The sequence below is a fragment of the Scylla paramamosain genome, chromosome 2 (genome assembly GCF_035594125.1).
Source record: "Scylla paramamosain isolate STU-SP2022 chromosome 2, ASM3559412v1, whole genome shotgun sequence".
In the NCBI taxonomy this organism is placed as follows: Eukaryota; Metazoa; Arthropoda; class Malacostraca; order Decapoda; family Portunidae; genus Scylla; species Scylla paramamosain.
In genome coordinates this window covers 2,740,971-2,762,419 of record NC_087152.1, presented here as the reverse complement: position 1 = coordinate 2,762,419, position 21,449 = coordinate 2,740,971, and the positions used below count along the sequence as shown (strand labels likewise).

Genomic DNA, 21,449 nt, shown 5'->3' with positions numbered 1-21,449 from the left:
CCTCAGCCCCACGCAACACTTCCGCAGCACCCCCAGCATCCACCACCACTCTTGATCATTAGTTTTGTTATCTTTATTCAACCGTCAAACAGCACTATGGAACACTAGACTGCACTTCTGAACATCTCTATTCTGATCAACTTTCAAATCTTTCCTTCACCACCACAGAGAACACTAGTTACCAGTCCTCAGCTCTTAAAGAAATCCTTACACAGTTCCCTCAGTGCTAAAGATTAACATTGCTAGTAATCCTTTTTTTTTTTTTTATTGATCCTTCGCTTAGGGCCATGAAGCTTTAGTTTGGTGTGTTCGTATACTTTTTTTTTATCAGTCTTGTTCCATATGACTAGATCAACTAAAGCTCACAATAAGGCTCTGGGCATCTTTTGAATATCGATATATTCACGACCAGGAGCACGGCCTTATGCTGTAATACGTGACACATCTTAAGTTCGTGTTAACTTTTTCACTTTTGTTCCAATTATTTCTTTAGTCACAAGGCACTCTGGAACATTTCTCTTCTTTATGAAGCCAATCCTAAACATCATACTGGCTAGATATTGGAAGATCTATCGTCTCCATCCCTTTCTCTCTCCTGTAATGCCTGTAAAGATCATTTATGATGGTCTTAGTGTTATTGCGTGTTGTATATCAGAGTGAAAGGTTTAATTCTAATTGTCCTTCAATGTGTGTTAACTAGTCTCCTTGCGTTGGGGGAGATGATAGTGATACAGTGCTCGACTAGCGGCCCAAACGTTGCGAGTTCAGTCGAAAGAGGTGGGATTCCGTCATAACCCTTCCTGGTGCTACATAACCTCTCCGTGTCAACGTTCATGGTGGCAGTGTTCAGAAACCGTATTGTTAACCGCTTTCTACTCTCATCTTGACTACTTTGAAAAGCCACAGAGGTTTTTCTTTTTAGTTCTCTTGGATCTTTTCTCCATTGATGATGAGCCTGGTTAAAATCTCCCTACATACTTGAAAGCCGCAGTAGCCTCCAGTAGTGTAGTTGTAGCAAGTCAAGATAAGACATCCAAACATTTGAAAATACTGGCCCAGGTTTTTTGGTACTACTCAGCATCTCGGTTCCATATCGCTTATCAGTCTGTGTCTCGATCTCTGTTACTTGTATCAGAGGTTCACAATATCCCTTCGAGTCCTTACTAAGAATCCCGCCCGTCATCCTTGAAATGTATTTGATGCAATGAAAAGGTAAAGATAGAGGGTATTCATAAAATGGTATCAGTTAAAGTCTTTCACCATTTCCATGTTTCGCTTGGTTTTAAAATAGACAAGTAAACCTTTTATTCTTTTAATTAAAAATGTGTGCCTAATGAGGAAGTCGTTCCGCGCTAGTTATTCCATCAAAGAATACTTAGAGGAACTGGTAAGGGAGGGGCGAGGAATAGTGTATCTCTACCATACACGAATGCTTCTGTTAAATGGCTTAAACACACACATTTACACTCAGTAGCAAGTTGAGTGCAGAATGTGTCTCCTTCAGCGTGCTTTTCGCCATGTTTGGAAAGTGAACTTAAATGTGCTTTTTTCCTTACTACCGTGACTTCCTTTCAGCTCACAGCATTTCTGGAATCAAATTTGAATTTCTTTCTGTAATGTCAACATTCCTCCTGAGTTTTCTTTTCATTTAACGGGAATGTGGAAAGCTATTCACAGTAACATTTTTTTTTTTCTATTCTGGCAGTTTTACTTTAGCAAACTTCAATTCTGGTGCCAAGTTGATTGTTGTACAGGCTTTGCTTTACTGGAGACATGCAAGGTCGTGAAATTAATGGAGACAGAAACAAAAATACAGTTTCAAATGTCTGACTTTCCATCCTGTAGGTTAGTATGCACCAGTTGTCCCATGCGTATATTCACATTAACTATAGCTAGAGTATTCGAATGTCAGATCCCTTAAGTATCTCAGCCTTATGATGCAATACTGAATTCACGAAAGAAAAAATGCATGACAGATTCGTGTACGCTATTCGAGTTCGTGAAGGTCACCATTTAATGTAACAATATTTACGTAGAGCGTTCTCGTGCCCACTAAGAGAAAACTAGAGTGGTTGGAAAGATTATGAAAAGACTGACGTAGTCTTTCGGTGACTTAGAATACACATGCAGCTTTGAGAGAGAGAGAGAGAGAGAGAGAGAGAGAGAGAGAGAGAGAGAGAGAGAGAGAGAGAGAGAGAGAGAGAGAGAGAGAGAGTTTAAAATAGCAACGTACGACAGTAAATCAGAAATAACATGCACAGTGTGATAGAGCGGAGGCTTGTTAATGATGCTGTCGTGGAGGAAAGTACACTACTAATTTGTTGATATAAGAAAACCTTGTCGCAGCTAATGTAAATGAATGGAATACTTTGTTATGCATTGTTATGGATGGTGGTGGTGATGTGTTAGTGTGCTAGGCTACCCTTGCCTTAAATTTATCCAACCTTCTTTTGAAACTAACTTTTTTTTATTTATCCATCTTGATAAAGCAAGACATCCTTATTTGCACAAATTCACCCATATCTATATGCCTATTGATTTCAGCTCATTAAAGTCACCGTCAAGGGTTACCTAAGTAAAGTGACATATGCTGTATCATATTGCCATTACTGCCGGCCAGTCACCAGTGGGATGCAGGTGAAGTCAGTGGGAGGTCGTGCTGTCATAAGAAGATCTGGCTGTTATTTTTTTTGGTTTTTGCTCAATTTTCTCTGAAAATCCTACATGCAATTAATTTGTATAATGTATACAGACGATAATACTGTTGTTGTAATGTTTCTGGTTTGTTTCATGTGAATGCAGAGCTGTTTTGATTGGGGCGTTCGCTGTGAGTTGCGTTGCCGGTGATCGCCGGTTGTATTAATGTATGGGTTGGTCAACGCTCGCACAGTTCTCTGGAGAAGCATTATTCTAAAGCTGTACTTTAATGTACAAAACTTTACTTTAATGTTACAAAACATTGATCCTAAGTGTTTATGCTAAAATTATCCACGGGATCTGGTGACGCACATTCTATAGAACTGTTATTTTAAGCTATAGGGTCTCAGTGTTTTCACATTTATTTCTAGTCTCCTGCTACACATTGAGTTTGAAACATTTTCCACTGGTCTCTACAGGGACTAATGTTTTGTCTGGTAAATCTCCAAAAGAGTCGAGCAATTATTATTTGTGCTGACAGGATATTGTTACGGCCGAAACCGCGCGGAGATGAAATGACTGGCCGACTTTTCCAAAACACCCAACAAACCCGAGGTGGGAGATACGAGTTTGTAGTGCTGTTGTAAAACCCCAGTGTATACATGTGTTGTGATTGACTGTACAAACATCAGGAAAGAAGAACCAAGGTGTGAAAGGATGCATTGTATTTCCAAAGAGGAAAGCAGCAACTCAGGAAAGACACTGGAAGACAGGATGTAAACAGACAAGCTGCAACTTAGGGAAGACGTTGGGAGACACGACAATCTTCACCAGTGTCCCGCTAAGATTCGGCATCAAAACATGGTTGTTTCTTTAATATGTGCCAGGAGTTATATACGGGTATGTTCACTGTATAACTTAAATGGATAAAGTGAGGTCATATAGAAAAAGAAAGAAAAAAAAAAAACAATATTCGTCCCAAGGTGGTGATAATGTGCATAGTATTTAGCTCGTTTTGCCACATTTCTTGCTCTCTGCTAGATGAAGGTGGCCAGAAATGTTCCCAATATTTTATTAGAGGTGCGATAACACACAAATGACGTTTTTTTTTTTTTTTTTTCCCAGCTCACAGCTTTTGTATAAAATTCAGTCGGCTGGTGAATCTGGCAGTTTTTCCAGACCATGATAGTGAACGCCACAGATAAAGGGTTTTTATTTTTACTTCTGAAGAGAGGCAAAGCATCTAGAACCATCACCATTATGCACGCGTTCGTGGTTTGGAAGAAGAAAATACATAAGGAATTGTGTGTCATTGTTGCACCTCATTGTTCTTGAATGTTACTTTCCAAGCGAAGCTAATGTTTACTTTGGCTCGAATAAGAATATATATATATATATATATATATATATATATATATATATATATATATATATATATATATATATATATATATATATATATATATATATATATATATATATATATATATACAGTAATCGTGTTTAATGTATTTTAATAAGCATTCTTCTCCAGTGGCTCGTATAAAGACGTGAATAACTTTGTGACGTCATCTTTCGGTGAAACTGAAATGGTGCACGAAACCTTAGCTTCCCTTTCCATTAATGCTGAGCCACCACCCGCACCGCGCCTTTGTGAGGAGACTGAACCACTTAAGAGAAGGTGGGCGTTTTAATCACTGCAATACCTTCACCAAATGTATAGCATGTATTACTGGGAAAAATTTTACGGCGTTGCCAGCCATTGCACGTTACTCCCTCCACCTTCAGCAACAACAGAGGTGTGAGGGCTTGTCCAGGACACTTTTGCAATACACCTTCGAGATCCCAAAGTAACTGGTAACTCGCTTGTTTTTCCGTGACTAGATTCGCAACACATCGCCTAACATGAGTATTTAGGCATATATGTGTGTGTGTGTGTGTGTGTGTGTGTGTGTGTGTAATATTAGCCAATAATGAAAAATTCAGTGTTCTATATTCATTTGTACACGTGTTTCACTAATGACCGTCAGTTACTTCAAAACTTCCAAGAACTCTGTTGACTTCATCTCTCCTGGTGAAGTTTTCTTTCCAAGGTTTAACGTGCACTGCTCGTCGGCACCGCCTTCTGCGCAGTGTGTATTACTTTTGTTGGTAACGTCAAGACTAAGTTCAGTTAAATACGTTTGCCTGCACACACAGTATAGTGTAGATTTTTCACAAATATCAAGACAGTGAATATCAAGTAAATGGCACCACGATTAGTTCTAAAGCAATTATAGATTATCTCTAACGTTTATTTGGTGCTTGAATTTTCTCCATGTACTTCCTCATCTTAAAATTGAACTGATGGGACAGGATAGACATTTGGAGGAGAGTAAGAAGAAAGTGAAGTAAAATAGAATAGAATGTTTCTTGTTTGCCATCCCTCACTGCGGAGCTCAGCAAGTGACTGGCGGTCATGATTTTTTTCAGAGCCACTGATTCGTAAACTCATGGAAGGCTCTCAGTCAAAACTACGAATGAACAACCCGCCGACTTCTTTCTTTTTTATGTGTACCAGTATCAGAAAAAATAAAATAGTACAATGTAGATGTGTGTGGCAGCAGAGGTGACAGACAGACAGATAGACGGACAGACAGACAGACAGAACAAGAATACAGGCGTGCTTCGTGTCTCTCTCTCCTCAGTGAATGACCTGACGCCCAGAAGCCTTGAAGGGTGTCCGGGTGGGAAATTAGACACCTTGGGGCTCCTAATTAATGTCGACGCTAGAGGTTGCAAGGGAGAGGCGAAGGGAGACCAGCCCCCCTGACCTCACCCGCCCTCAGAGCCCTCAGCCGCCGTGACGAGGACAAGACGTTAAGCGTGAAGCAGGGACCGGGTTTCCGAGAGGCGAGGAGTACAATGTGTGTGTGAGGAAGGCTCGTCTGGGTTTCTCTGTGTATCGCAAGAAGATTAGCAGATGTGGGTCACGTTACGGAAAGAAATCAGGTTACAGGAAATTATGTTAACGAGATGATGATGGGTGTTGTCAGCTTCCTACTCTGCTCTTGTCTCTACATTCTTTACTCTTTGGTGTTCACTGCTCCTTCCCTTTCTTTTTCTTGCTGTTTTATAAGATTTATCTCCATCACGCCTATTTTTTTTTATATTATTATCGTCTATGGTTGTCTCTTCGCTTCCCTTGACTTGTTGTTGTTCCCCTCGATACTGTATCAACGATCACATTATTTATCGCAGCGCGTCAATCTATAACGAGGAAATATTTCCCATTGCTCCTTGAGAGTTTGATTACCTGTACTTCGTGGCTTCATTCTATACCTAGATAGTGTTAGCTAATGCATCGTTGTAGATGAGAAAGCCATTCTTCAAAAAGTAAAAATCTTGCAGTGTAGCGCGTCCTTCATTAGCGCGGAAACGTCCTGCGCTGCTTCTGTAGAGCTTGTCAACTTGTCTGTACTTCGAGTCTGTACTCCAGTCGTAAGCGTTCATGTTTTTTTTTTTTTTTCTTTTGCTCCGGAGGAAGTCAATCTTTAACAAGGAAACATTTTACAGTATACCGAGCCTTTCATAAAGAAGAAGAAGAAAAAAAAATCGCTGTTTCCAAAGGGAATCTGATTGTCTGTACTTCGTGGCTTCATCATATCTCAAGTCTTATCTGTTCATGTCTCGTTGTTGCAAAGGAACTCGAATTTGAGAGTAATGTGATTGGTGAAGGCGCGTGTTCCAGACAGACAAGGAGTCACGGCGTGGCGTCCAGGCTCCTCAGGGCTGGAGGGAGGGATGGCTGCCGATGGAGGATGAGTGGCGTGCCGTTTGTGCTGTGGAATCTTGTGTCAGGTCCAGATGCGGGGCCGCCGGCTCCTTCTGGGGATACTTAGCGGCATGTTTCTTCAGTCTGCTTCTGGATTAGGCGACAGTAAATCGATGGCAGAAGGGAAATAATTGGTAGGGTAGATTTTTTTTCTTTTTCTACTTGACAGCGTTGAAATCTTTATTCCGTCAGTTTACCCCCGGCATATGTGTTGCGCGAGACCATGATAACTCACTCTAAATTTTTCGCCAAAAGATTTTTCGCACTGGAAGACTTTTGTGGCGGCGGGATAAAATGGTGCAGTGGGAGCGGGGCGGCGTATGGCAACACTAGATCAAAGGGAGTGTTGCCCGCGAGGCGTCACCTGCACTGGACGGCGGGGAAGAGATCGCAACATTGGGTGTACGCGCGGCAAACTAAGTTCCTCTGTTGGCGAACGATGCCTTTGTGCTCCTGTAAACTGGCTTTCATATCGCAAACTATTTCAGGGAGGAAAAAACCCGCTGGAATCTGTGATTTTCAATTGCGTTGTTTAAGAGACTGGTTTTTGAAAATATAAAAAAATACAGTGGAAAGAAAATAATCGTTAGTTAAATTGAATCAAGAATCTGTGCGCACCTGAACCCAGAATAGGATGTAGGTTTAACAAGATGTGGTTCAGAGGAGAGTGAAAAGGCGCACTGTTGCCAGCTGCATATACGTTCTTGTGTTGGGTAATACGTGCTCTGGTGGCGGCGACTGAGCGGAAACATTAAACATTCCTCGTGCTTCCAGGGAGATTCTCCGGATTTTCCGTGCTTAGTGAGGAGGATTTGTGTACATTTTCTTCTAAATGCGAGTTGAGCTCCGTGTGCTGAAATGCAGTTTAGCAGAAAGAATGGATAAATTGAGTCATTACAGGTTAAGACGGAGGATAAAGTAGGCAGTAATTAATAGCAAGTCTACGTGCTCTCACTCACTCGCTTTTTTTTTTATCTTTTGTCATTAATATTTCTGACGAAATACCAAATTGTGTGACGAGGCACTGTACATTGTGACGAGGCACTACACATTGTGACGAGGTACTGTACATTGTGACGAGGCACTACACATTGTGACGAGGCACTGTACATTGTGACGAGGTACTGTACATTGTGACGAGGTACTGTATATTGTGACGAGGCACTACACATTGTGACGAGGCACTGTACATTGTGACGAGGTACTGTACATTGTGACGAGGTACTGTACATTGTGACGAGGCACTACACATTGTGACGAGGCACTGTACATTGTGACGAGGTACTGTACATTGTGACGAGGTACTGTATATTGTGACGAGGCACTACACATTGTGACGAGGCACTGTACATTGTGACGAGGTACTGTACATTGTGACGAAATACTGAACATTGTGACGAGGTACTGTACATTGTGACGAAGTACTGTATATTGTGACGAGGCACTACACATTGTGACGAGGCACTGTACATTGTGACGAGGTACTGTACATTGTGACGAAATACTGAACATTGTGACGAGATACTGTACATTGTGACGAGTTATTCTTCAATGTCTCAAAAATTCAATTCCTCTTTTCTATCATTTCGACACAACCTTCCACATAACTATCCCTCTTCTTCAGTGACACTAAACTGTTTCCTTCTACTACACTGCACATCCTCGGTTTAACCTTTACTAATAACCTAAGCTGGAAACTTCACATCTTGTCTTTCTCTTAAACAACTTTTATGAAGTTAGGTGATCTTATCCGTCTCCTCCAGTTTTTCACACATCCCCAATTGCTAACTGTGTACAGGGGCCTGATTTGGCCATGTATGGAGTACGCTTCACTCGTACTGGAGATGGAGTAGGGGACGGATTCCACTTTACTGCTTTCTTGAACACGGTAGAATCGAAAACATTTCGTCTCATCAACTCTCCACTGACTGACTGACTCTTCAGCCCTCTCTCATCGCCGCAGTGCTGCATTTCTTGTTGTCTTCTATCGATACTTTCAAGCTAACTGCTTTTCTGATCCTGCCAACTGCATGCCTCTCCTCCTCCCGCAGCTTCGCTGTACAAGACTCTCTACATTTTCCCACTTTTACACTGTCCACCTCCCTAACGCAAGAGTTAACCAGTATTCCCAGTCTTTCATCTCTTTTACCGGTAATTTATGGAACTCTGTCAGATCCCTTAGTTCTTACTGTGTATAACTTAAACTCTTTCAGGAAAGAGGTTTCAAGATAATGTTTTTTGACAATTCTCTTTTGGGACTGGCATTTTCAGAAGGCTTTTCTTTTTGCTGTCTTTTTATTGCCCTTGGTCAGATCCCCTCTTAAATAAAATAGAATGAATAGAATAAAAAGTAGAGGCCCCTATAGTTGGTCGTGATACACAGGAGTTGCCCTTTACTTCAGAGCTTTCGTCAGACGGTAAATGAAAGGCTTTAAAATACCAAAGGGGAAGAATGTCCATGGGCAAGGTTTTAGGGAACCTGAAGAAGGAGAACTGTTGTTATTCCTTTACCTTTGATTGCATGTTTTTCCTCAGGGAGATTGTGAGAATGTTACACGCTCGCTGAGGAAGACTTGCAAAGTAAATATTATAGCACTACTGCAGGTACATATGTGTCTCGCTCATTTATCACTAGGTGTACTGAAAATTGTGTATATACCAGTATGTTTGTAGAAAGCTATACCCATCGATGTCATGATTAACATTCATGACCGTGACAACTCTCCCTCAAAATGAGCATGATTCCAAATAGCAACTTTTAGGATTGAAGGAAATATTGTTTTTTTCATTAGTAGTACTCGGCCGATTGTACATTTTCAGAGAGTGTGAGTGATTTTTGTGTGTGCGTGTGCGTGTGCGTGTGTCTGTGTGTGTGTGTGTGTGTGTGTGTGTGTGTGTGTGTGTGTGTGTGTGTGTGTGTGTGTGTGTATGTGTGTGTGTGTGTGTAGTGAGTGAGAGTGTACTGAGTGAGATGGTGAGTGAAGTTCTTTATAGTATAATGGGGCGGGTAGCTGGTGGCGGATGGCGGGAGGCGGTGGAAGCGAGCCACTCCGTCACACACAGACCTCATTTTGCTCGCCATAATTGAGTAAAGCTGCGAAGTGCTCACACAAAGAGGCGGGCGTCGGGTGCCACTCGCGGTGCAGCTCAGAGCGCCACACACCGCGGCATTCTTTAGCACATCATATTCGCATTTGCGGCCCAAGTGAGATACTGGAAGGCTTAGTTCACCACGGCTCGTCGGGAACTCTTGGGGCGCCGCTGAGGCTCGCCGGGGCAAAGGAAGTACAGTGGAGGCTGTGTTGTTTTGAATATTTCCTTGTTTGCGCAAAATATTCTTGTTATGAATGATTAATGACTTCAAAGTACTTACAATATATGTCCTTTGTTCCTGTCAGTGCTCTGTGGGGTATAAGTAAAGGTAATTTCACCACTGCAGGTCTGTAAGGCGGTACAAGACATTGTTTTTTTTTTCTTAAAGTTGTCTTGTGTTGACTGGAGGCCCGCCACTTGTTGCCGTCCAGTGAGGGGGCCTGGCCTGTCTTGTCCCTGAGTTATGGAGTTTAACAACCGTTCTTTGGTTTATTATGCTTAGTTTTAGTATCGTTAACATTTCCTGCGGCCAAAATGCAAATTATTTATATATTCTGTCTATGGTTGATCTGTTTATGACTTCTTGTTGGCGTGCCTGTCTTTTACCCATCTGTGGCTCTCTCTCTCTCTCTCTCTCTCTCTCTCTCTCTCTCTCTCTCTCTCTCTCTCTCTCTCTCTCTCTCTCTCTCTCTCTCTCTCTCTCTCTCTCTCTCTCTCTCTCTCTCTCCTTCCTTCCGTGTGTGTGTGTGTGTGTGTGTGTGTGTGTGTGTGTGAACGTGAGTGTGTGTATGTGCATGTGTGTCGTTGGAAAGAAGCGAGCTACTACAGTGAGGTGAGTGCAGGCTTCCCACTATTAATTCAGAATCAGTCGTAACCAATTGAGAGGAAGAGAGAGAGAGAGAGAGAGAGAGAGAGAGAGAGAGAGAGAGAGAGAGAGAGAGAGAGAGAGAGTACTAAACCTACATACAACAGTTTCAGGATCGCTTGTGGTAAAGAAACAGAGAGGGATGTTGCGAGCCGAGTATTAAAATTATCTCTCTCTCTCTCTCCTTTGTGTTCTTGGCTGGCAGAGCTTTGACTTCGACCCTTGACGGACAGAAAACTAATTCCTAGTCTGTCAGGGGATTAGAGGCCTTGGCGTGGCTGACGACAAAAGAGAAAGCAACTATTTCTATTCAATATTCTGTGTGTGTGTGACTGAGAGGACGCTCTTCCGCCTGCCAGCCAGCCTGTCCGCTCCTGCAGTGTGTGTGTGTGTGTGTGTGTGTGTGTGTGTGTGTGTGTGTGTGTGTGCGCTTAGTAAGAAAGATTCAATGTAAGATTCTGAGGTTACAAGTTGTCTTTTAACTTCTCTCTCTCTCTCTCTCTCTCTCTCTCTCTCTCTCTCTCTCTCTCTCTCTCTCTCTCTCTCTCTCTCTCTCTCTCTGTCTCTCTCTCTCTCTCTGTCTCTCTCTGTCTCTCTGTCTCTCTGTCTCTCTCTCTCTCTCTCTCTCTCTCTCTCTCTCTCTCTCTCTCTCTGTCTCTCTGTCTCTCTCTCTCTCTCTCTCTCTCTCTCTCTCTCTCTCTCTCTCTCTCTCTCTCTCTCTCTCTCTCTCTCTCTCTCTCTCTCTCTCTCTCTCTCTCTCTCTCTCTCTCTCTCTCTCTCTCTCTCTCTCTCTCTCTCTCTCTCTCTCTCTCTCTCTCTCTCTCTCTCTCGTCTCACCTGAATGTCACAAAAGAACCAGCCACGCCAAGAACAATGTGCAAGTAATCTGAACCTGCCCGACGCGTGAAGAGAGCGGTGTGTGTACTCGTTCGTAGTTTCGTACCTGCAGAGACATGGCACACGCCACACACACACACACACACACACACACACACACACACACACACACACTTTTTCTCACTCCCCTATGTTATTTGTCTACGTATCTATTCCACTTCACTATATAACAGTTTCCGGTTTCGTTTTTTTTTTTTTTTGTCTAATGTGCGTAGATTTCTAAATCATCCATCCACCTTGTGCTCTCTTTTCTGGCCTCTTGTAACTTGTAACCTTCGTTGTTGTTGTTGTTGTTGTTGTTTGTTGTTTTTGGTGTAGATAGGCTTAGGGCAAAAAAATAAATAAAATGAAAAAGAAGTAACCGGGAGAATTTGATACGAGTAATTTTATTTATGTATTTTATGTATTTTGTGTTTTTGAACTTTGAAATCGATGTGAGCTAGTCCGACTCTCAATAGAAGGAACTCGCATCGCTCTCCAAATTAGCGCCATGTCTTGCCTTCGTTGCAGTTCGTATTGTCCTCTCGTTGTGGTTGTTTTCAAACCCCCACAAAGATTGACAGTTGGGCTATGATGGGTATTACTATTCTCTGACGGTACAGGATCCTTGTTAAACTGTCACTAGAATCATGAAAGCACCCTTGAAAACCTCACAAACTTCCACCAGAGCCTGCTAGCAAAAAAGGAGTCCAGATCAGATGCCCTAAAGAACAGGGTGGTGTTATGACTACCTGCTCACCAATCATGGAGTGTTTTGGGGCGACACCTGGCGGGTGGCGCGAAGGGCGGGACTAATGAGACGCCCTCCCCCACGCCCCTCGCTCCTTGGAACACGCCCGTAGATAATTAGCAAAGGCCAATTTATTGTTTTTGAAAAGACGTTAATGAATGCTCTGTTTTTCCCCCATTCTTTACGGTAGCTTGGGGTGGCGGCGGGCTTGGGTTGCCAATAACAGGAGAAATTGGTAATACGGAAATTTCATCCAACATCTTCGTCATGTTGCTGGATAGAGGAGCGAGAGTGACACTGAACTGCCGCCAGATTCACGGACGACCACACAGTTAATGTCATCTTCAACGTAATGTGATTTACTATCCCTAAAAGAGTTACGAGGAAGGAAAGGTTAAATTACACACACACACACACACACACACACACACACACACACACACACACACACACACACACACACACACACACACACACATGGTGAATGAAAGTATTAGACACAAATCGATACATTATGACTGACTCGAGTCCTTGCCGCTCTCAGTCTCCATTCCTCCTCCTCCTCCTCCTCCTCCTCCTCCTTTCCTCACTTTACTCTCCCACCGTCCCCTCACCTCAGCTAATCAAACTTACGGAAGGTGAGGCAAACGCGTAGCATTTTTCTCAAGTCAGTATGGGCTTTCATTGTGTGGTCATTTTTTCTTCTCTCTTCTCTGCTGTGAAATCTGTGCAGGGGAGAAACCCGGCCGGTGCGCCATCAAAGAAACTCAACGCCTGGTAATCAACTTTGGCTAAAACAAAAGAGGAATATTAGTTGGTGGAGAGAAATTATTTTTAACTCTCTCTCTCTCTCTCTCTCTCTCTCTCTCTCTCTCTCTCTCTCTCTCTCTCTCTCTCTCTCTCTCTCTCTCTCTCTCTCTCTCTCTCTCTCTCAAGTCGAGCATAGTACAGACTTTACCAACTCATGCCACTGAAAGCAACTGCGGCAAACTCTTTCCAAGCCGTCCCTCGTCACCCTCCTCTGTGTTCTTCAGAACTCGCAGCTAAACTCTCCACCGTAGGGGCTTCTGCAGGCACCTTGAGGTTCTTAGTCCCTGCTATGCCCGCCCCGCACACTTCCCAAACTCCGCTCTTGGGGACGCTGCAAACTCGGTTTCTCGTAGGTGCCTTGCTTCTGTGTTCGGTCTTATATTGTAAAATTATATGGCTGCGTACGCTGTGCTGTTCTACATAGATATATGTATGTACGTATTTGTCTATCAGTCTGTATATCTATGTTAAGGGCAACGAAAGGTATTAAAAAATGGCCCACTGATTAAAGCGGTCATCCTTTTTAGGAACAGCCTGAATGTAGGTAACCTTCCAGTAAGAGTGAAAGGTAGATGTTAACGGACAGAACTGGAAGAGTTCGACTTGGAAAGATACAAACACGGAGGAGGCACAGTTTTTGGAAGACAATAGGAGGGATTTCCTTGCCCCTTGCACTCCTTTTCCAATGTTACGTTTGTTTCTACTTTCTTGAAATATAAATTTCTTTCTTCTTTCATATCACAGTTTCTATTTATTTATTTTTATTTAGTTATTAATTTATTTTTATTTCCTTTGTTTCCCTCTTCTCTTTCTCTTCTTTGAATCTTTGTTGCATATATATATATATATATATATATATATATATATATATATATATATATATATATATATATATATATATATATAATGAGAGAGAGAGAGAGAGAGAGAGAGAGAGAGAGAGAGAGAGAGAGAGAGAGAGAGAGAGAGAGAGAGAGAGAGAGAGAGAGAGAGAGAGAGAGAGAGAGAGTTACACTTATGGATTAGCGAACCCTTGGAGGGAATTCAGTTTAGTTTCCCGGTCGGCATTTAAACCACCTTATTAAGCGGGACAAGATCACACGTTTCACAGAAAGTCACTCTACATTTCATGTATCTAATTTTCCTCACAGTCGTTACCCAGGGAGGGGAGGAGAGGCCCCAGTCACCGCCCGCCGAGCACATTCGTCTTGTTTAATTTCAGATGCATTTCACTATAAAGGGACCTTTTCACTCCTTAATAGGTGCAGTCGCGTCAAGACAAACGTTTATCGCTCGAGGAAACGACTAAGGAACGTTGCCAGCGTATCAGAGTGTGCCAGACCGAAGTGCGCCGAGAAAAATGTGTAATGAGATTGCCGGAGACCCATAGGGGTAAGTGTGTGTGTGTGTGTGTGTGTGTGTGTGTATGTGTGTGTGTGTGTGTAGATTGAAAGAAGAGAAGGTGAGGACAGAAAATTGTGTAATGTAATAAGTAAATATACAAAGAAGGATTGTTGGATACAACATATATATTCCATCATAACATGCTGGAAATTATTTCTTTTAACAGAAAGTTAAACACTAACGTGACTAAAGTGTGCCTCTAGCTGGAGCGTTGCGTCTGAAAGGAAAACGTGATGTGATGCATGCACACGTAGGGGACATTATGGATTACAGACGGGATGCACTAATGCGGGCAGCAAGGCAATAAGGAAGATGTGTGCAGGACTCAAGGTTGTGTGGAGCTATGGCGTGTGCAGTTGCAAGACACATTAATGAACTGGAAATAACCTGCGTTCACTGCTGATTAATCCGAAAGGGAGAATGGCATTTGATATTCAGGAAACAAGTTACGAAGCCCAACATTGTGTGTGTTTAGCCGCATCACTAATTAGTTGGCGGCAGTTGTTGATTGAATACCACCACTGCTTCCACCAACTGCCAAGTCTGAAACACGAGACGCGGTGTAGGTTTTCCGGTGATTACTGTGAACCAGTGAACCTCAGTTGTGGCAGTGGTTGAGTTATGTACTGACTGGACTGCTGCAGGCGTCGACGTCTTGTTGCTTTGAATAGTCCAACTCTTTTATTCAGTTTTCCTTAAAACATAAAAAAAAAAAATTCACTTTATAGCAAGTAAGAGACAAGGTAAAAAAAAAAAAAAAACATACAAGTTCTTATGTAGACGTAAATGCAGTGAGTATATCAGTCTACCCTGTCTGCCTTTTAGGTTTTCTGTCAACCGATAGACGGAATGTATTATTTTCAGGACAGATTCATATGATGTGTGCTACATAATGTTACTGTATTGATCACTTCCATTATTTAACTGTATGAATTAAGGTTTACACGTGGATGATCCATAAAGAAAGATTGCTCTTTTGTTTTCTTATAAAAATGCACACCAAAAATACCCGCGATAATTTATAAAGTAGTTCATAATTTTAAGCTTGGATGAATAGGTTGATTAATAATTAATTTGAAGCTTGAGCAAAAAGGACTTAACACTGGACAAAGAAAGTTGACCTTACTTGGGAGGATGTGACGCGAGAAAGACTTTCAAGGAAGGGGAAGACTGAGTACAGCATCTTAAAGGAAGGGGAAGGCTAAGTACAGTCGCTTAATGTTACATGGCACTCAAGAAATGGATGACTGGTGGACAATGACAGTGGGAGCGGAGGATGGCTGTGACGCGTGAAGCACTGTGGGTTGTAAGAGCGTGTGCTGGATGAATGGAGGTTAAAATTGCGTGCCATTTGATTGAGATGGATTGAGTTGTACTGTGGCAAGGCAAATTTTATAAAGTAGAATTCTTTATTTTCCGTGAAAAGTTGGCTGCTTGTGTTTACGGTGGGAGGTGTGGGAGCAATTTGAAGTAAGAATGAAATGGTGTGAGTGAGAAGAGGCCAGCACAGCGTGATGGAGTCAGCTGTATCATTTATATTAATACTTACATATATCTATCTAATGATGCTAGATCGGATTATTTATCTATTTACTCATTTATTTATTTATTTGCAGAGAGGCAAAGCAGCCATTCCAGAATTTGGATGGCAAGGGGATTAGAATGTGAGAGGGACAGGAGAGTCACAGCACCGACTTTAACGTTACAGAAAAGGTATAAAGAAGGAGAAAAGTCAGAATTTGCCTTCACACACACACACACACACACACACACAGCCATATATAGTTTGCCTGTTATACATGCAATGTGGAGAAGCTGCTACAAGTCTGAAAGTAGTATAGTAAATCTTGCATGATTGGGAAAAATAGAAGTATCAGTATATGTATATGTGCACTAGGAAAGAATATGACGTGTGGGAAATAAAAAAAAAGATAAGTAAAATAGATATAGATATAATAATAATAATAATAATAATAATGATAATAATAATAATAATCAAAGGGCTGCTGAAGGAAGAATAGATTAGAAGAGCATAAGAGGACAGAGGCATACTGAGAAACAGCATACCAGGGGTTGGAAGAACTGAGGACAAAATAATATGTGGGAAAGGAAATAATTACAGTAGTGGAAAAAGAGCACAAGGAGTAGATGAAAGCAACAAAGTATTGGACAGTTCAAGGGAGATGAACAATTTATAAGATGGTGACTAGAAGAGGTAATGTCAGGTTTTTCAATATGGAGAGAAATGTTGAGGATCCAAAAATAAAATTGTGATGTACGAGTGAAGCCACAGGTCCAGGAGACAGGAAAAACTCTGAAATTCAAATTCATTTTTTTATTTTCCAATATGTTACATCACATGTGTGAATTACAAAATATTGCCAGCTACTAGTATAAACATAATGTATGTTGTATTGACAAGTATCCGTACAGACCTGTCTCAAGCACTGCCTACTATACATGTGAACATGTCCTCATTCCAGATACCACTGAACATAACAGTACAAAGCAAAAGTAAAATGTAAGAAGACAAACAGGGAAATTAGGTTTCTGTAACACTGCTGGTATATCAGATACATTCATGATTTTCCTTTGTTTAAAATTAAAATATTTTATTTTTAAGACAACTCTTCAATATCAATAACTATTTTCCTGCCATTATGGATGTATGTTGAACATGCCTGTGTTGAAAATGTTAAAATTCTGACTGGAGAATGAAGAAAGAGCCATAACATGGAGTAATTGCACTGAAATATTTCATGGTGCCCTGTTCTAAGTATCCACAGCATAGTGGAAAACATTCTGATGGCATTACATTGCACTTTAACCATTTAGTCATATCAAATTTTTAATAAGTGCATGAAAAATAGAAAAGAAACAGTAACACTAAAAGATGATGCATTTTTGGCTTGTTTCTTGTAAATATGAACATGAAAAGTACATATACACAACTTATGGAACAAAAAATATGATTCTAAGCATAAAAAAAATGCCTGCAATATAGCCTCAGTAGATTGAGTTCTAAAAAATATTCTTAAAGATATGTAGCAAACTTTTTATCATAGTAGAAACCTCACAAATCATAGTAGAAACCTCACAACATTACATTGCTGGTATTTGTAGACAAGTTAAAAACTAAAACCTCAAGAAATAATTATGGAGGAATTATTATTAATCTTCAAAACTGAAATATTACAGCAATTGTACCCAGTTTAGACTTAGAAGAAAATAATACCACATTGTTAGATTTTATAAAAGATTAACACCAGAATAATTTTAACCTGTTTCATCATTACCTGCTCAATGTTGGTGAGGTTTTACTGTACACACATAATATTATTACAAATAAAGATATGTAATGGAAAGAAAAAAAAAATCTTGATGACCACACTTGCAGAGTGGATGGGCACAGGCATGAATGTTGTAAACATTTCTACGAAGAAGAGAAGTAACTCTCAACGTGGGCTTATTATGCTTACAGTGTTACTCTGCACTGTATTTTTTCAATCTCTCTCCTGAGTTAGTGATAATCATTCATATGCAAAATGCGTCCTTCAGGTTATCCAATCAATACATTTAACTGCATAATTAATGGCAACTTCAATAATACTTAAATGCCATATCACCTTTCATCTCTCTTTTGAGCTTATGCATGACAGCATGTGATGCAAAGCATCATCACTCACACAGTATCCAGAGTGTAATGTTCATCAAGCTCTTGTTCATAGGATTGTACTGTACACATAATCTTCAATATTGAGACTAATACCACCACTTCTATTGCTGTAAGAATACAGATATTTAGTATGAATCACAGCATCTCAAGGCAAAATGCGATATGTATATTATATAACACTGATAACCTGTTTAGTTTTGTCTTTCCATAAAAGTGTGTATGTATGATGGAACTGTTTCAACTTTTCCGTAGTAAGCAGATATTTAGAATGTGGCACTTATAACTATATAGTAGGCAGGTTTTTACAAAACATTAACATAAGTGATATGCACCTCTTAAGTCACATCAAATTTATCAACTAAGAAACTGTAGAAATATTTCTGCATTGTGTTACAAACACAATTCAGACATGTTTGCCTCCTAAGCTGAATAAAATTAAATTAACACTATGAAGCATTTTCATCAGCAAGCTATGCTGTTTTATGTCTACTTACAAAATCTTGTCATATAAAACTTAATCTTGCAATTGATTAAAAAAAGTCAATCATATTCTCTCTTTCTCGCTCGCTCTCACACACCAACATGCATTGTTACATTATATCAACTTTAAATACAAATTGTAAAATGCTACCCATCAGTGATAGCATCTTTCCTGTTTTTCTTCCTCAAATTTAGTATAAATAAGAAAATCCATTGGATACATTTCAATTTCATCAAATCATAAACTGGCTAACAGATTTGAACCTTGTTGAAGATCTCCCAGACCTTGTATTGCTGCATCAGACTTGGCCCACCTGTTCTATTATATATATGTATATGATAAATCAAAAACTTTTTTTAGGATACAAATTGACATGGCTTTACTCACACCTATATAACACTTATATAACAAATATATTCAAGGTGATTTTCTATGAATTCACGTTGCCAATTTGTTAGGGAAAAAGTAAAATTACTTCAATGTGTAATTTTCCTTAAAATCTTCAGTGAGGGCATTTTTCCATTGTGCAGTACACAGGAAATTAAAATTACATTCATGAATGGAATGTTAATGTCCTAGGATTAACAATTTAGTTTTCAGATCTCCAGTTACACATTTGTGGTGTAAGAGATAATGAGATGCTGCCTATTTACACAGATATATTTCTATATGTACTTTGTGTGTAGACATCATTGACTTAAAACTACAGTTTGTGAAAGCACTTATGATGTTCCATTTATGCAGTAAGTTTTGTAGCACATTTTTCTATTATGTCAGGTTCTTTATCATGTACTGACACTTATGATACACATGATCAGTGAAACCTGTATTTCCGACCTGATGACAACCAAGCTGATTGGCCATGCTTCAGCCCACCTCTGTTGAAAATTTCCATCGTTTTTTCTTTGGTAGCACCACATCCTATAATCTTGAGACATTGTAGGCTGATGCAATCCACTTTTAACTGTAGATCATCAATTCTTTCACAATCATTTCACAAATTTATTAGGAAGTAGAGCTACATTTTGGTCATGTCATGGCATAACGCAATGGATTATTAACATATCCACAAAAATCTAATTACAGTTTTCATCTTCAGTGGCAGTAGAGGCAAATACTTATACTTGCTACAGTTATAGGAAGGCAGCTTGGTTTTACTAATAGTATCACTGTCAGTAACGTGGTGGCAGTCGCTTAATAATGTCTACGTAAGCCACCACCAAACAGCTTTGCAATTCATCCTTTTTTTCCTGAAGGGTACAGTTTTTTTCATGCATGTTTTGATTACAACTCACGTCTTTTTACTTATTGCACTTCCTCAAGACTTTTTCAAAAGCAGTTCTACCTCAGTGATTACTAAACTTATTGTTGGTAAATTTTCACCTGCCAGTACCTCGGGTGTAGTATTTGGTATACACATTATTTTCTGAGCCTTTGTTTTTGACATGTATAAATGCTTCATTTTGAGAATAGTGATATATTTCTAATCCTTGCTTAGTTTTGCACTTCCTACAGCCTCTGAGCAAACACAGCACTCATTTTATGTCCATATTGACAGAGGGCGGGAGCCAGCAGGTCTCGTTAGTCAGTCCACAAGATGGTCAAAGCTGTCCAGATACTCTAGAGCAGCCAAGTAACAGAACCTGTATTCCTCCTGCAATGAAAAAGAAAGGATTAATATTTGCTTACTGGTAACATCAATGAGTGAATCCTACTAGACAAACTAGTGTGTGCTGAATAACTATGAAAAAAAAACATATTTGCTTACTGGTAACATCAATGAATGAATCCTAGACCAAACTAGTGTGTGCTGAATAACTATGAAAAAAACAATCACTGTATATTTGCTGAGATGTGTGTCCAGGTTCACATAGACCTACCTATCTGATGGTCTGTGCAATCATCAATGAAGGAGTTAAATTTTCTGACATTATCAGATTGGCAGCATTTGGTATGGCAATATTGTTCTGTTTTACAATATGGTTTTGCTTTACCCAGTTAGCAGAGTAGCATTTCTAGAAGTAGGTTACTGTAAGTATAGTAAGATGAATTTTTAAAAAAATATTAGTTTGAAATGGAAACTCAGTAATGCAAGTACTAATGTTTTCATTATTTTTTAAATAATCTGTTCTTGTGTACTTAATCATATCTACAACTGCATCAACCTAAGCAACTTTTCTTTTTATTTCAATGATATACAGGAAAGCTGGCTCTCTCTCTCTCTCTCTCTCTCTCTCTCTCTCTCTCTCTCTCTCTCTCTCTCTCTCTCTCTCTCTCAGCCAACAGACCCACAGTGTCCCCCCACAGTTTGTTGATGATATACCCACAGTCACACACCACACTCCCCCCCTCCCCTCACATCAGATAATCTCCACACTAGTTAGTTATTATTTTTTTTTCATTGGGCCACAGATCCCATAGGATGTCATTGTACCACCCTCAAACACAACAGCTCACACACACAGCAAGGAGACAGCAAGCACACCTACATAAAATCAAGCACACTTCACTATCACCCACACATCCACAAAATAGCAGTCTTCTGTATTCCTCCTATCCATGATTAGCACCACCTCAGTCACCCTTCATCCTTGTGTCTGTGGTCATAGTCACAATCTTTACATTATTATAATAAGAGAGCGGTTTTCTGGTACTTGACATGTCAGAAGACTATAATGAACATGTAAAGGATGATAATATCATTCTGTCAGGCAGAAAATAAATCCTTATTTGTGTGATGTTCCTGCCATCTACAAAAAAGTAATAGTGTATTGATTTTGGATTTTTTTTTTGTCTGTCTGCTGCTGATATAAATTTGTTAAAAAGTCAAATAAAAACTTGTGTGTACAAATAAAATGCTAATTTTTTTTTTAACAGGTTTGTTTACTTTTACTTTTCAATGTTTATATTATTAAGCTCGTAGGAGTGAAAAAAAAAAAAAAAGTTGAGAAACTTCCAGTCTGGAAAACATATGATGGCCAAATGGTGCTCTGACTTGCAATATATAATATATCTTATGTGTAACATACTATAGATTTTAAA

The 21,449-nt window shown here is 40.0% G+C and overlaps 1 protein-coding gene and 1 long non-coding RNA gene across 6 annotated transcripts in view; one reads left to right on the top strand and one right to left on the bottom strand.

Annotated features, from left to right (window-relative positions):
* Positions 1 to 20,918, top strand: part of LOC135108396 (uncharacterized) — a 45,186-nt gene extending 24,268 nt beyond the window's left edge. For both annotated transcript variants that reach the window (XR_010272245.1, XR_010272247.1), the window contains 3 exons: positions 14,109 to 14,238; positions 15,867 to 15,963; positions 19,966 to 20,918. This is a non-coding gene — a long non-coding RNA (uncharacterized LOC135108396). The remainder of the gene's footprint in view (positions 1 to 14,108; positions 14,239 to 15,866; positions 15,964 to 19,965) is intronic.
* Positions 16,571 to 21,449, bottom strand: part of LOC135108378 (tyrosine-protein phosphatase Lar-like) — a 238,105-nt gene continuing 233,226 nt past the window's right edge. For all 4 annotated transcript variants that reach the window (XM_064019319.1, XM_064019336.1, XM_064019327.1 and 1 more), the window contains one exon: positions 16,571 to 20,061. In XM_064019319.1, the coding sequence (XP_063875389.1) occupies positions 19,993 to 20,061 (69 nt within the window). In that variant the 3' untranslated portion in view covers positions 16,571 to 19,992. The remainder of the gene's footprint in view (positions 20,062 to 21,449) is intronic.